At 48.1% G+C, this 13,488-nt stretch overlaps 1 protein-coding gene across 3 annotated transcripts in view; it reads right to left on the reverse strand.

Moving 5' to 3' along the window:
- Window positions 1-214: 214 nt before the first annotated feature.
- The window catches only part of KCNG2 (potassium voltage-gated channel modifier subfamily G member 2), a 65,032-nt gene continuing 51,758 nt past the window's right edge, over window positions 215-13,488 (reverse strand). For all 3 annotated transcript variants that reach the window (XM_080919961.1, XM_080919960.1, XM_080919962.1), the window contains exon 3: window positions 215-2,018. In XM_080919961.1, coding sequence (XP_080776087.1) covers window positions 1,239-2,018 — 780 coding nt within the window. In that variant the 3' untranslated portion in view covers window positions 215-1,238. The remainder of the gene's footprint in view (window positions 2,019-13,488) is intronic.

Below are 13,488 nucleotides of genomic sequence, written 5' to 3' on the forward strand. Positions count from 1 at the left end.
AAAGTGGGGTTGGGGTGCTCTGTTACTCCTGTGTGTTTCCCAACCTTCTAAATCACAGGAACCCCCCCTTCCAAGCTCTAGGAGCCCCAGGCTCAGCATGGACCCCCACAAAAACATAAATGATACCTGCGTGAGAGGAACTCAGCCTACTGCCAGGAGGAGGGGCTGGCAATTTTTTATTGGGTTGCGGTAGATTCTTGCAAAGCCTGTGGGTGCAAGAGCCCCAAATGGGTCCATGCTGAGCTCACATAGGGGCCTTGCTGGAAGCTGCTGTGTAGTAGACAATGATGGTGGCCTGCAGCCCGAGGACCTTGCTTCTGATGGAGGGGGGTCTATGACTGTCTTGGGTGTGGCGGTGGGGCACACTGAACTTCTGACCTTCTTGTATCTACTTCTCAAGTGCCACAGTTGCAGGCACGTGCCAGCACCCGAGGCTTGTCGAAATGGGGCAAAGCAACCCAATTTGGGAAGTCCCATCTCCTTTGCCTCCGTGGTGTAAAGAAAAGCTGCGCTTCCTCCTGGCGGTGCCCTCACCGTCTTCTCCCTGAACTGTCTCCTCACCCCACTAGGCTTGTTCAAGGTTTTTGGTTTTTACTTGAGCCACATCTGAGGGAAACATCCCAACAGAAGAGACACGAACGTCCCCTGGAGTCAAGCAAGTCTCCTGCAGACCAGGGAGAGCCAGGAAAGGGTTAACGGCCACTATGCGAGTGAGTGGTTCTATCATCGGATTGAGATGGTTTGGGGGAACAGAGGTCAACTCTGAGATTTCTTTTCCCCTGCAAAGGGTAAACAGTCAGAACTAGGGGGCTAAGTGTCCTGTCAGCTACCCAACACTTGGCAGGTGATGTGGATGCTGGCAGTGACAGATGTCAGCTGACACTCTCTTTTATATGGGGTAATGCCCAGTAAGGGTCACCAGGTAGATACCATCCTCTGTTCCCTGGGGCTGCCAAGGAAGAACAAAATTTAGTCCACGTTAGCTGGTATCTGCTTAAGACTTGGAATTTCTGGGACTCAATTATTTTTAATTAACCGTAGAAAATTTAAAACTGGAGGGAAGACAAAAAAAGAAAGACCAGGTTGCTATCTCCTCCAGGATACGCGAAGCTCGAAGCTCGGGGTTGCTTGGGAATCGAGCCAGCTGCAAGGACATGCCAGACCAAGTTTGCAACTCCTGGGTCAGCCAGCGCTTGTTTTGTTCGGAGTCTTGGACTCACTGAAACTCTCAGTACAGCTCAGGGTCCCACCCGGCCGGACAAGCTCCTAGCTGCGCCTGCGGTTTCAGGGTCCTGAGAGCTGTCCTCGGTGGCGCTGGCCGAACGCGTGCTGTCGTCGCGTGTGCTGTCCTCGCGCAGGGCCGGTTCGGGGCTGGCCGCGCGTTGTTGCTGCTCTTTGAGCTCCGAGTAGGAGCGCGAGAAGGTGTGGAAGATGGAGGTGACGGGGAAGGCCATGAGCAGGATGCCGCTGAGGATGCTGCTCAGCGCCACCACCTGGCCCGGAAGGCTGCGTGGCACCATGTCTCCGTAGCCCACGGTGGTCATGGAGATGACTGCCCACCAGTAGCTGGCAGGGACGCTGGAGAAGTCGCGGTGAGCGCCCAGCTCGCGCTCAGCCAGGTGCACGAGCGGCGCAAAGAGCGCCATGGCCACGCAGAGGAAGAGCAGCAGCAGTCCGAACTCGCGTGCGCAGCGGCGCACGGTGAGGCCGAGCGAGCGCAGCCCCAGCGAGTGGCGCGCCAGGCGCATCACGTAGAGCACGCGCAGCGCCCGCAGCAGCCGCAGCACGAGCCCCGCGCGTTCCAGCATCTTGCTGCCCGTGGGCCCCGCCGCCAGTCCCGCGAGCAGTGACACGTAGAAGGGCAGGATGGCCAGGATGTCGATGATAGCAAGCGGCGTCCTGAGGAAGGCGCACTTGCTTTCGGCTTGCAGGGAGCGCAGCAGGAACTCGAAGGAGAACCAGGCCACGCACACCGTCTCCAGCACGAACAGGTTGCGGCACTTTGTGGAGCACTCGCCCTGTGGAGGAGAGGAACATCCGGTTGGCGGAAGGGCGGAAGAGCACGAGGAAGTCAGGAAGGGAAGCAGGGTGTCACACAGACAACACCAGGGACATCTGCGAGTCCGGAAAGGGTATAGAAGAAATTGGCTGAAAAGGCCTAATCTGCCCCCGCCCCCACTCTTCTGAAGCTTTATTTGACACCATTTCTATATGTGAGCAGGCTTCACTCAGGAAAAGCATTTAAAACCTGGGAACACTGACCACGGAACACCTCTGACTTGATCGGTGGGATGCCTACAAAAAAAAAAAAAAAAAAAAAAAAAAAAAAAAAAAAAAAAAAAAAGATGAGCAACCTAACTTTTTGCTCAGACATCTGGGAAAGAAGAGAAGGAATCCCAGTGCGCTGAAAGATTAGAGTAGGAATGCCTAAACAGGGCGGACCCGAGACCCTGAATCTCTAAAAGACCAAAATCGACACATTTCACACAACTAGAACAGGACATGCAGGTGGGGGCAGGGCTACTGTCTACAAGGAAAAGGATATAGGCCATACTGGGATGTGTAGTGTGCCTGCAAAGTGGAGAATTTGGATGCGATGGAGGAGTTCTGGAATAGTAAAACAGAAAGGAACTTGGGTAGAAAAGAGCATCTGAAGCAAACCTGGAGATGAGTCCGTGGCCAGAAGGTTAAATAGCAGTGAGCCAAGTAATCAGCTGTCCACATGTTAACAACAGCAACCACGACAGAGTGAAGTGAAGTGAAGGAGACACACAAAACCCAGACAGTGTCATCTTCAGAAAACTACAGGAACGTAAGAAAACCAGGGTCTCAGGTCCACCCTCTAACCCCAGCCGTTGGAAGATGAAGGCAGGAGAATCAGGAATTCAAGCCCATCTTCAACGATATATGCAGTTGAGGCTCACTCAGCTGCATGGGACCATCTCAGAAACCAAACTGAAAACAGCAACAATGAAGTTTGATAAGAGAAGCCGGCAGCAGACAGAAGACTAGAAACCACGGTGGAGGGGGGGCTCTGAGACGGCTCAGGGGCACACACCTGAGTTGGATTCCTAAGAGGTGCAAGGTGGAAGGAGAGAACCCGATTCTGCAGGTTAACTCCACATTGGGCCATGGTGCAGCATGCCCTCCTAATAGACACATGAAATAATTAAAGAAACAAGATGTAGAAATGATCTTGCTTGGGAAGCAGGGCTGACTTAGTGCCTGAAACTGATTAATTTAACTCACAATAGAAACATCATTAAAGAGTAAGATCAGCTAATCAGGTCTTGTTACCCCTACCCAAGGAGTTCTAAATGTTCGAGCCAGGGCAGTTAAGACTCCTCCCACACAGCAAAAAAATCTAGTTTAGAAAGGAAGGAGTCCTATGTTCACAAGTAAAATGACCTTGTATACAGAAAAGCCCTGAGAATCCACTAAAATAACACATTAGAGCTGAATAACTCGGTGATATTGAAGGATAAGTATACAGAAGTCAATTTTACCTCTGTATAAACTTGCAATAATAGGAAAATGAAAATCCTATTTATAATACCATGTAAGTATACAAATAGCTCATATAGACATATACTCACACACATACATATACACAAACTCAGACATATAAACATATATATACACATATGCACATATATACACATGCACATATACACCCACACACATACACATACACATATATACACACATACATACACATACATTCACATATATACACATATACATATATACACACATACACACATATACATATATACATACATATATGCACATATATACACCCGCACATATACACATATTCACACATATATACACACACATACACATATATACACACATATACACAAGCACACACATTCAGGCACGAATAGACAAAGATATTTGATGCCATTATTTCTGAAGAAAATGCTACTAAGTAAGATAGAGTCAAGGAGTCTGACCGTGACAAGTGTAATATGGAGAAACTGGAGCTCTTTTACACTGCTGATGGGAATACAAAATGGTCCAGTCACTCTAGAGAGCATTCTGGCAGCTCCTCACATAGGCGCAATTACCATCAGACTCCACAGCGCTATGCATGGGTCCCTGCTGGAGAAGTCACGTCTCCACAGAACAGTACATGACTTTACATCAGGAGGCAAAGCGGTTCACATGTAAGTCTATGGATGAAGGTTTGCGTGATGGACTATTTAGTCATCAGCTGATACAGCGTAAGTGGACCCTGGTCACATGAAGTAAGAGAAGCCAAGCACGGAAGACATACTGGATACTTAATTCATATCAAAGTTCAAGAGAGGGAAATCTACAGGAAAGTGGGTCAGTGGGTGCAGGTTGATGTCAAGGGAACACATGATTGGACAGTAGAGAGAGGGGCAGGGACAAAAGTTTTGGAAAAGCGGAAGAGAAGGAGAAGCAGGAGATTCAAGAGGAGGATGGTTCTGATCAAGAGGAACTAGATCAGTTTATCTTGTCTAGGTGGGCAGTTTATATCTTTATTAATTGGCAGTGAATTTATTGTTTGGATGTATTGTGGATTGAGAATCTAACATATACATCTGTTTGATAAGTTGTTGAGTCATGATTTTACCAGGCTGTGGAGGACAGTGTGTGAAAGCCATGGCTGAGAGGCAGCTGGAGCGTGCGGTTCCAGCTCTGTTGTCTGCGTGAGGCGAGGCCTAGAAGACCGTGTGGGACCGGGTGCCTGGCTCCACACAGGAGCGACTCCCACAGAGTGAGACCCCGGCACCGGTGGCAACGGAACCCTTTTTATAGTGCCCTTTTAATTTCTAGGCCCTGGTTTCACCTCTTTCCAGGAGCCTCTAGGTCCATGTGAGTATCTGCAGACAGGAGCTTTGTGTTGGAGGCCCAGTGGACAGAGTGGTAAGGCCTGAGCCTTTGTCTCTAGTGAAACATCTACTCAGAAGGAGTCTGAGGCCTCAGTGGTCATCAGGTTTAGCAATGACTTGAAGGCGTGGAACCAACAACGGCTCCTGAGCACAGAAGGATGCGGGTAGATGGACCATGCAGGGATGTGCAGACCGTCCCGTGTGTGTAGGCTGGGACACTGACATCACTAGTCAGAGAGGGGTGTAGAGAGCTGGCACCCAGACAACTCTGCTCAAGTCTGCAGATTCTAGTGTGCCACATGTTACCAGCCGTCCATATCTAAGGGTACTATGTGCAGAGCCCTCTGCTTCCTCCACACTCTTCAGCATTAACAGGCCACCAGGGTCCCCACCTTGACCTACACATTAGCCACCACCCTGTTGTGAGGCTGGAAATGCCATCTTTGTATTTAAATTTCAGCCAGTGTGAGGGGTGCACTGAAGTCCGAGAAAGCTCCCTGGCCCCAGCCCCACAGACTGCTGCTCATGAGGCCAGAGTCCTCACTTGCAGACATCTAACACAGGAGAGACTCTAGCCTCAGCCTTGTTCAAGGAAACTCCGATGCATTTCAGTAAGACACTGGGTGTTCATGAGGGGCTCCTGTCTCTGTCTCCATATCCCCTTCCCTGGGTTCCTTGGGTAGCTTGCCCAGGTTACACACATGGAATCTGAACTGGGCAGTTTAACCTAAAGAACACTACCCTAAAGTTATTCTGGAGTCTTGGCTACTCCCACGGAGTGGGAGGAAACAAATGCTGTGTCCCTGGTGAGTTTAAAACCACAAAACAGGGGGTACCAGGGGCCAGAACATATCCTGGGTCCCCACAGATCACTGTGGCCCCCACTGGAGGAAGACCCAGATGCTGCCACTAGGGCCCAGCTCAACCTCCCTGGCTAGAAATTACTAGGGAGAGCCAAGGATGGTGGTTATCTTCAGGTCTGAGGTTAGTGTGAGGGAGCGGTTTGTGGAAAAGCTTTCAACCCAGAAGGCAGACGTTGATTCATCACGAGATGATATTTCTGTGTTCCTCTCCCTGTGTGATTTTATTTGACTTTTGCTTAGACTTTTCCTCCTTCACGTTCTGATTATTCTGCAGCCTGTCAACATCTCTGGAACCCTCTTGACCCCTTCAGAGGCTAGCTCCTTTGGTCAGGGGAGACCAGGACAGAAGTAGAGCTATGGGATGTCTGTTTGGAGAAGCCAGGTACCAGACTAAGGGCACAGAAGGGGTTTCTCACTGAAGACAAATCGAGAACTGAATCAAAGCTGAGTGCACACTGGTAAGTGCGGCCAGCCATATCTGGATGGGTGAGAACACATAATCTCACATTTTTCATATCCACATCAGGAAGAGAGTCTTGAAGGACCAGGAGGGGTTCTTAAGGGACCAGCAGAGGATCCTAAGGGACTAGAAAGAAACTTTGGAGTACTAGATAATTCTGGGGAAACAGAAGATAGGTCCTGGGAGTGGGGCACAAGAAGAGGGTTCTGGGAACTGGGGGGCAGAAGTGGGTTTTAAATGACTAGAAAGAGGGTCCTGAGAAACAGGAGAGTCTTTGGGGATTGGGAGGAGTCTGAAGAAGTGGTGGTTAGGTTCAGGGTCTCAGGCAGGGAAGGGGTAGAGGAGAAAAGAGGAAGAGGTGACTTGGGTGGCCATCGGGGTCTGGCCGCTGAGGTGAAGAGCCAGAGAGCAGGTGCAGCTCCAGTCCCGAGTGTCATACCTTGTCTGCGCTCAGCCACTCAGCTGGAGGTGGGGTTCCCACAGCTGCAGCCCCGTTCACCGGAGCTGCCGGTCTGTGTGGCCCTCCTGCGCTAACCACGGCCGTCTCTCCATGGGCCTCATAGTAGTATATACATTTGTCTTCTCTCCTGTCTCTCCCTGGTCAACTTGACTCTGGAAACACGAACTGTGCTTGAGTGTTTGGTCCCTTAAGCAAACCCTTTCTCCAGGAAAAGGCACCGTGAGCCCTTCCCAGTTGACAGCTCCCCGGGTGACAGCTTCTGGGGTTATTTGGCCAAGGAAACTAAGGTCAGCTGCCTCCCAGGATACGTCAGAAACTATGGACACTCGTGAGAACATGGGAAGCAATGTCTACTCAGGCACCTTTTCCTCTCGGTATGTAAGAAATACTGAGCATTTAATTTAAAGAAAAAAGCATTTAATTAAGCCTCATGTGGAATCATCCACAATTACCACCCCCCCAAATGCTCCTCCCCAGCAAGACAACTTGCAAAGCAAACCTGCTGGGCATGACCTGTGTCCACACACTCGGGCTTCTCTAGGGTTGCTAGGTGTGAGCTGTGGTTTTACAGGACACACAATTCCCTTGTTTGCTAGAAACTTCTGAGTTGTTCCCTTAGTCTATCTAAGTGAGTATTCCTCACTACATGTGGTTCAGCTGGATCCGAGGCTAAGGTTTTAGACCAGGGCAGTCCAGGTGAGGTCTAGACTGCTGGACAAAATATGTGACAACATAAACTCCGCAAAGACATATCGAAGAAGCTGTCGAACACTGTCCACTCTGACTTGGAAATTCCATCTGGGAACTACACTCTGAGGGAATGCTAGAAATGGGCCTAAAGGCTTCTGCACAAGGAGAGCCCCACATGCCAGAGTGTAGGCCCGTGAGCTTAGTACGTGAAGGCATCTTCCAGGAGGAGGGCTCATAATGATCACAACCAATGCAGTTCCTCAGGGCTGGCCAGTCCTCCAGGCCCGATGGCCCTGCCTGCTCCAGATAGGCGTGTGGCTGACATCCAGACTACGGAGTCGGTGCCCACATTCCTGCTCAAGGAGGTCTGTGGTTCAGATGTGTTCACCTGTCAACATCTGCTCTTTTATGCTATTGGCTGATGGTAATCGCCGGGTCAGAGCGCACATCTTCCCAAGAGCCCAAGAGCCATGTCACTTGCTTTTCCACAGAGTGTCTCCACAGAAAGTGCTCTGATTTCTTCCTGATTGTTAGCTTGCCCTTTCAAATTGCAGCCCGCCTACCCGTATGCTCTAATTCTCTCTCCACCTTTGTGCCCTCATGAATAAAGTGTGTGGTCTCACACAGTGTCAAGGATCTTCTCATGGGATGGCATTTACCTCTTCTTAGTGAGTATCTGCTCAAATCTTTGGTTCCTTTTTAACTGGGCTTCCTGACAGCCGAGTTTGTACAGCTCTTTGTATGGTCTAATTGCTAAGGCTTCTGTCAGATCTGTGATTTGCAAATATTTCCTCCAGTCAGAGCTGTGCCTTTTCATTCCCTTAGCAATCTTTCATAGACGAAGTGTTTAATTCTGAGGAAGTGCAATTTACCAATTTTTCCCCTTGTAGAAAGCCTCTGATATATCTGAAGCCTCCAATCCAGACAAGCAAGGACGGGTTCCTAGGTTTTCCTGTAGAGGTTCCAAGTGTTATATTTTATGTTTATATCTTTCATCCATTTTGAGTTGGATTTCTGTGTAAAATAGAAGGCAGGAAGCTGGAGAGGTGTCTCAGTAGTTAGGAGTACTTGAAGCTCTTCCAAAGGACACAGGTTCAATTCCTGGTGCCCACCTGGTGGCTCACAATCATCTGTAACTCCAGTCCCAGGGTATCTGATGCCCCCTTCTGGCTCTCTCAGGGACTGCCTGCACATTGTACACACACACACACACACACACACACACACACACACACACACAGATAAAAAGATAAAGATTCAGGTGACCTGGAGCATGCATGTCTGCTTGCTGTGTTGGCTGCAGAGACTGCAGGTCTCCCCTCTCTCACGGTGCTACAAAGTGACTGGAGCTCTGTAGGAAACCCTGGCGACAGGTGTGAACCTTCCACTTAGTACTTTAAATGCCTCCACTGTTGTCCCTCGAGCATTTTATAATCAACTTAACGATACTTACAAGAACCAGGTTTGGAAAGAGAAAGAGTCCACAGATCCTACAACTCAGGCTGATCCCGTAGCATCTGAGCTCCCGGCTCATGGCAAGCATGTTCTCGCTTCACTTTGGTCACGGATGTCCCATCAGTGGTGCGCTTCTGCTTCTCCTCTTCCTCCCTTTTCTCCTCCTCCTCCTTCTCCTTTCTATGTCTTCTGTCTCCATTTTTTCCCCTTATTCTTTAAGACCCAATTACATAGCCCAGGTTGGCCTTGAACTCTTAACCTTTCTTTCTTTCCTTTCAAGTGTTAGAATTACAGGCATGCACACTAACATGTTTTGTAACTTTGGTACATAGGAAATCCATACATCCACCATCAGGCCCCTAGCTCTCTGACAGGTCTGTTGACATGCTCAGTACAACCTTAAAAACAATCTCCAAGGGGCTGGAGAGATGGCTCAGTGGTTAAGAGCACTGACTTCCAGAGGTCCTGAGTTCAATTCTCAACAACCACATGGTGGCTCACAATCATCTGTAATGGGATCTGATGCCCCTTTCTGGTGTGTCTGAAGACAGCTATGGTGTGCTCATATAAAGAAAATAAATAATTCTTTAAAAGAAATTTTCAGTTCCATTTGTGGTCATATAGTTGGATTTTATCTACTAATTTGAGTCCCGTGTCTAATCTTTTAATGGATTTCTTAAATCACATGCTTTCCACTTTCTTGCTTCAGTTTCCCGATGAAAATATCTAGTATCCCACAGCCCGGGAAGGAGAGAGCAGGCATTCAGGAGGCAACTATTCCATCTTTCCTGTTTACCGAGGCTGAAGTTCTCTATCATGTAAAGATTAGAGATTACGCAGAAGATTGATCTGGCTAAGCCAGGCAATGGCCTACATTTTTTCCCTATAAAGTGTAAGGTTTTATGACTTTATTATTAAATTTCTTGACTTTTTATAAGTCTTGGTACATCTTTTCTAAGTGTGCTAGCACATCAGATAGCAGGAGTTCCTCCTTCCATACCCATTTTCCCCTGCTCTGGTCCTGGGGATTTGACTTTTGCACAGGGCACTGAGATACATCCCCAGTCCCTTATTTTAGAGATAGGGTCTCAACTAAGTTACTTAGGATAGAGTCAAATTTTCTCTCTTCCTGTTTCAAGTCCCTGACTAGTGGCTCATGGGAAGGTACTAGGAGGCAAAGCTGCCTGACCTTTAGCTTCCCCTTCCAGCTTTGGATTTCCTGTTTCTCTCTCCCATTGGTCATTTTGTTGACACATGCCCTCTAGAAGTTTAAAGAACAGCGGCAGGGTAGATTTGCTTTAGACTCTGCACATCCGAGGATGCATCTCTTCTCATTTTGCTTTTTGAGCAGAAAACAGTTCTCACTCAGAAGGCTGCTGATGCCAACTAGGCCCCAACTTTTGGATTCTGCTGTTGAATTTCAACATTCACATTAATAAACAAGACTCAAGTATGTGGCTCACACATGCCACATCAACTAGGTGACTAGGAAAGAATGTGGCTAATGTCTTGCCCATCCCAGTAGCAGAGGAAAGAAATGAAGAAGGCTAGGTCACCTCTCTAGAGGGTTGGCCTAATGTTATTTGTATTATAATGCTAAATTGGGGCCCCCAAGACTGTGTTGGCCACACACACACACACACACACACACACACACACACACACACACACACACAAAGACAGTGACCCTGCCCCCAGTTAATTGTGATTGGTAAATAATGATGCCAACAGCCAATAGTTTGGCAGAAGAGACATAGGTGAGGGTTAGATTTCCTGGGCTTTGGGCCCAGGAGGGAGAAGAAAGTGCAGGAGGAGGAAGGGAGCAACCCTAGGTTCAGAGAGAAGAGAGCATAGCCCCGAAGGCTGGAGATAAGAGCAGCCCAGATGAAACACAGTAAGTAATAACTTGGGTTATCGATAGGGAAATAGAGTCTAACAACATGGAGGGTAGGCAACTGTGCTGTTTAAGGCATATTGTAAATATAAAGGCTGTGAGTGAGTCTTTCATCCGGAAACTCGATAACCAAAGGCAGGGTAGAAACCCTGGGCCAAGTTTTAATAATTTCTGCTACACAGCTCACAACTAGTGAACAGGACAGGCTCACTTCTGAAAAGCGAACACTCCACAAAGCAAGGTCTATAGACACGGGTCCCATGCTGGCACTGGTCTGCTTCGTTTTCTAGTAGAAATAAAAGAATAAGTTCAGTTCCCACTGTGGTGAGATGTCAATCAGCAGGGGGTGGGTGTGTCTAGTTCCCATGGTAACAAGATGTCAATCGGCAGGGGGTAGGTGTGCCACTAACACGCTGTCCCACAACAGGTTCACTTTTGTCCTTGTGTGTGATTAAAAATTAGTGACAGTGCCTTACCAAGGAGCTGGGCAGCTACTGTGTATTTTCACTCTCTGTAAAATTAAACATAGCCAGCAGACACGTAGACAGGAGGAGGCATAGCAAGGCAGGTGTATCTTAAGTCTTCCTTGGTGGGTGTCTGAAACCTAAATTATTTCATGTGCCTCTGACTACAGCTTGTGTGCCACCTGAACTTGCTCCCAGCTCTTCATCCGTCCGGCCATCCGTCTTAGGTAGCTAGCTGGAGCTGCAGGTTACCCATCTTCCTGCACTTAGTCACCTTGGCTTGCTATTGCCCACAGGCAGATACCACGAAGGCTGAGCCACAGCAGAACCCGTTCTTGTTAATGACGGTGCTGATTTTACCTTCCCTCTCAGAAGTTCCCAAACAAGATGTTTGCCAACTCATTTCACCAACTCCAAACTGGACCGGGAACTCTTCTGAGGGTTCTTCTTAATTATCTCCAGAAAGAGCTCTCTCTCAGAGTCGGACTTGGTGGTGCACACAGAGGATGATCAGATCTACCTAGGAGAAGCAGTTGTTGCACAAACGAGTTGCTCATTTCAAATAGTCTGAGCTGAAGCAGGCGTTGTCAACCTCCTTCCGACATTTGCTCCACAGTGTGAGCTATGCTGCATAAACAAACTCCTCAAGCCCTGACTCCAAGTGTTGTTGGTTTCTTCTGAGAGAGATTCATCGTAGACGAGGACATGAGGTTGGGGCTGCTAGCATCATGAGGTGGCACATAAGCCTGCCTGCGTGCTTCCTGCAGATGCGGGCTCTGCTGTGCCCTTGGCGTGTTGAGCTTGCTTTCCCCCAGCTTTGAGCAGTGCGCTGAGGTTCGGGTACAGATGAAATCAGCAGGGTGCAGACAGACAGGACGTGGAGAGTCCCGGGATCATGTACCATTTGGTTCAACAATGGCGCAAAATGCACAGCCAGTTTTCTTCGTTGAGCTGTTAATTTTAGCTGTTTCCTGGAGGCCAGCTGTGGCTCTATTTGGGGACGAGGAGGGGCTTGCTGCTTTGTGCCCTGCTTCAGCCCGCTGAGCGCTGTGTGGCAGGTGGGTTGGTTTGAATTAACTGGAAACTCTCACTAAATTTTTACCTACCACAAACAATGCACGGGGGAATATTCTAAGCATGTAAACACCGTGGCTTCTTAGGCAGTTCCCAGAAATAGGCTTCTTGTTTTTATTGAATCCAGAGCTTTACGAATGCTAGGTCAGCACTCCGCCACGGAACTAGATGGATTCCCCAGTCTTCCTATTAGACGCACTTAGTAGGCTCACCCATGATGCCCCCTCTTTTGAGTTTATTCACTGTTTGTGAGAGGTGCATTCCTAAAGCCCTCACACACACTGGTGTGGACAAGTATTCGGGTTCCTGCCAATCCGAAATCAGGACCCTCTCTCTCCATCACTGCTGGGATGCCACAGAGAACATCTGCTACAGTTTCCAGCATTCATGGCTGCCTTACAGGAATAGTCTCCCCTCCCTGAGGTAGCATTTTTCTAATGAATGCATTTGAACTTCTATATGAAGGTTATGAGCCCATTGTCACATGCATTATAATTTTATTATCTTTATAATTTCTGGCTTTTATTTTGTAGACTAAAATGATTTCCCCTACATCCATGTAAATTTTTGTACTGGCTGGTTTTGTGTCAACTTGACACAAGCTGGAGTTATCACAGAGAAAGGAACATCAGTTGAGAAAATGCCTCCATGAGATTCAGCTGTAAGGCATTTCCTCAACTAGTGATCAAGGGGGGAGGACCCAGCCCATTGTAAGTGGTTCCATCCCTGGGCTGGTAGACCTGGGTTCTATGAGCAAGCCAGGGGAAGCAAGCCAGTAAGTAACATATCTCCATGGCCTCTGCATCAGCTCCTGCTTCCTGACCTGCTTGGGTTCCAGTCCTGACTTCCTCTGGTGATGAACAGCAATGTGGAAGTGTAAGCTGAATAAATCCTATTCTCCCCAACTTGCTTCTTGGTCATGATGTTTGTGCAGGAATAGAAACCCTGACTAAGACAATTTTCTTACATTTTCATTTGCTAATTAGAAGGGTTTTGGGTTTTTTCCCCTTGTGATTGCCTACATATTTAGAATTTATTTAAATAGAAGCTTTCAGGTAACATCTATTACGACAGCCACTCATAGATGTGGGAAGGCTTCATCTTACACACTAAATTGTCACACAGATTTGTTCTATTTCTGTGTGATCATCTCCAAATTGCCAGGGTGAGCATGCTGTTGTTACTAAGTATATGCTTGTTTAATTTTACCTACTGCACTCTCCAATGTGTGTCTTACTAAGAACATATTTAATTTTGCATATA

The sequence above is a fragment of the Micromys minutus genome, assembly GCF_963924665.1.
Source record: "Micromys minutus genome assembly, chromosome: 8".
NCBI lineage: Eukaryota > Metazoa > Chordata > Mammalia > Rodentia > Muridae > Micromys > Micromys minutus.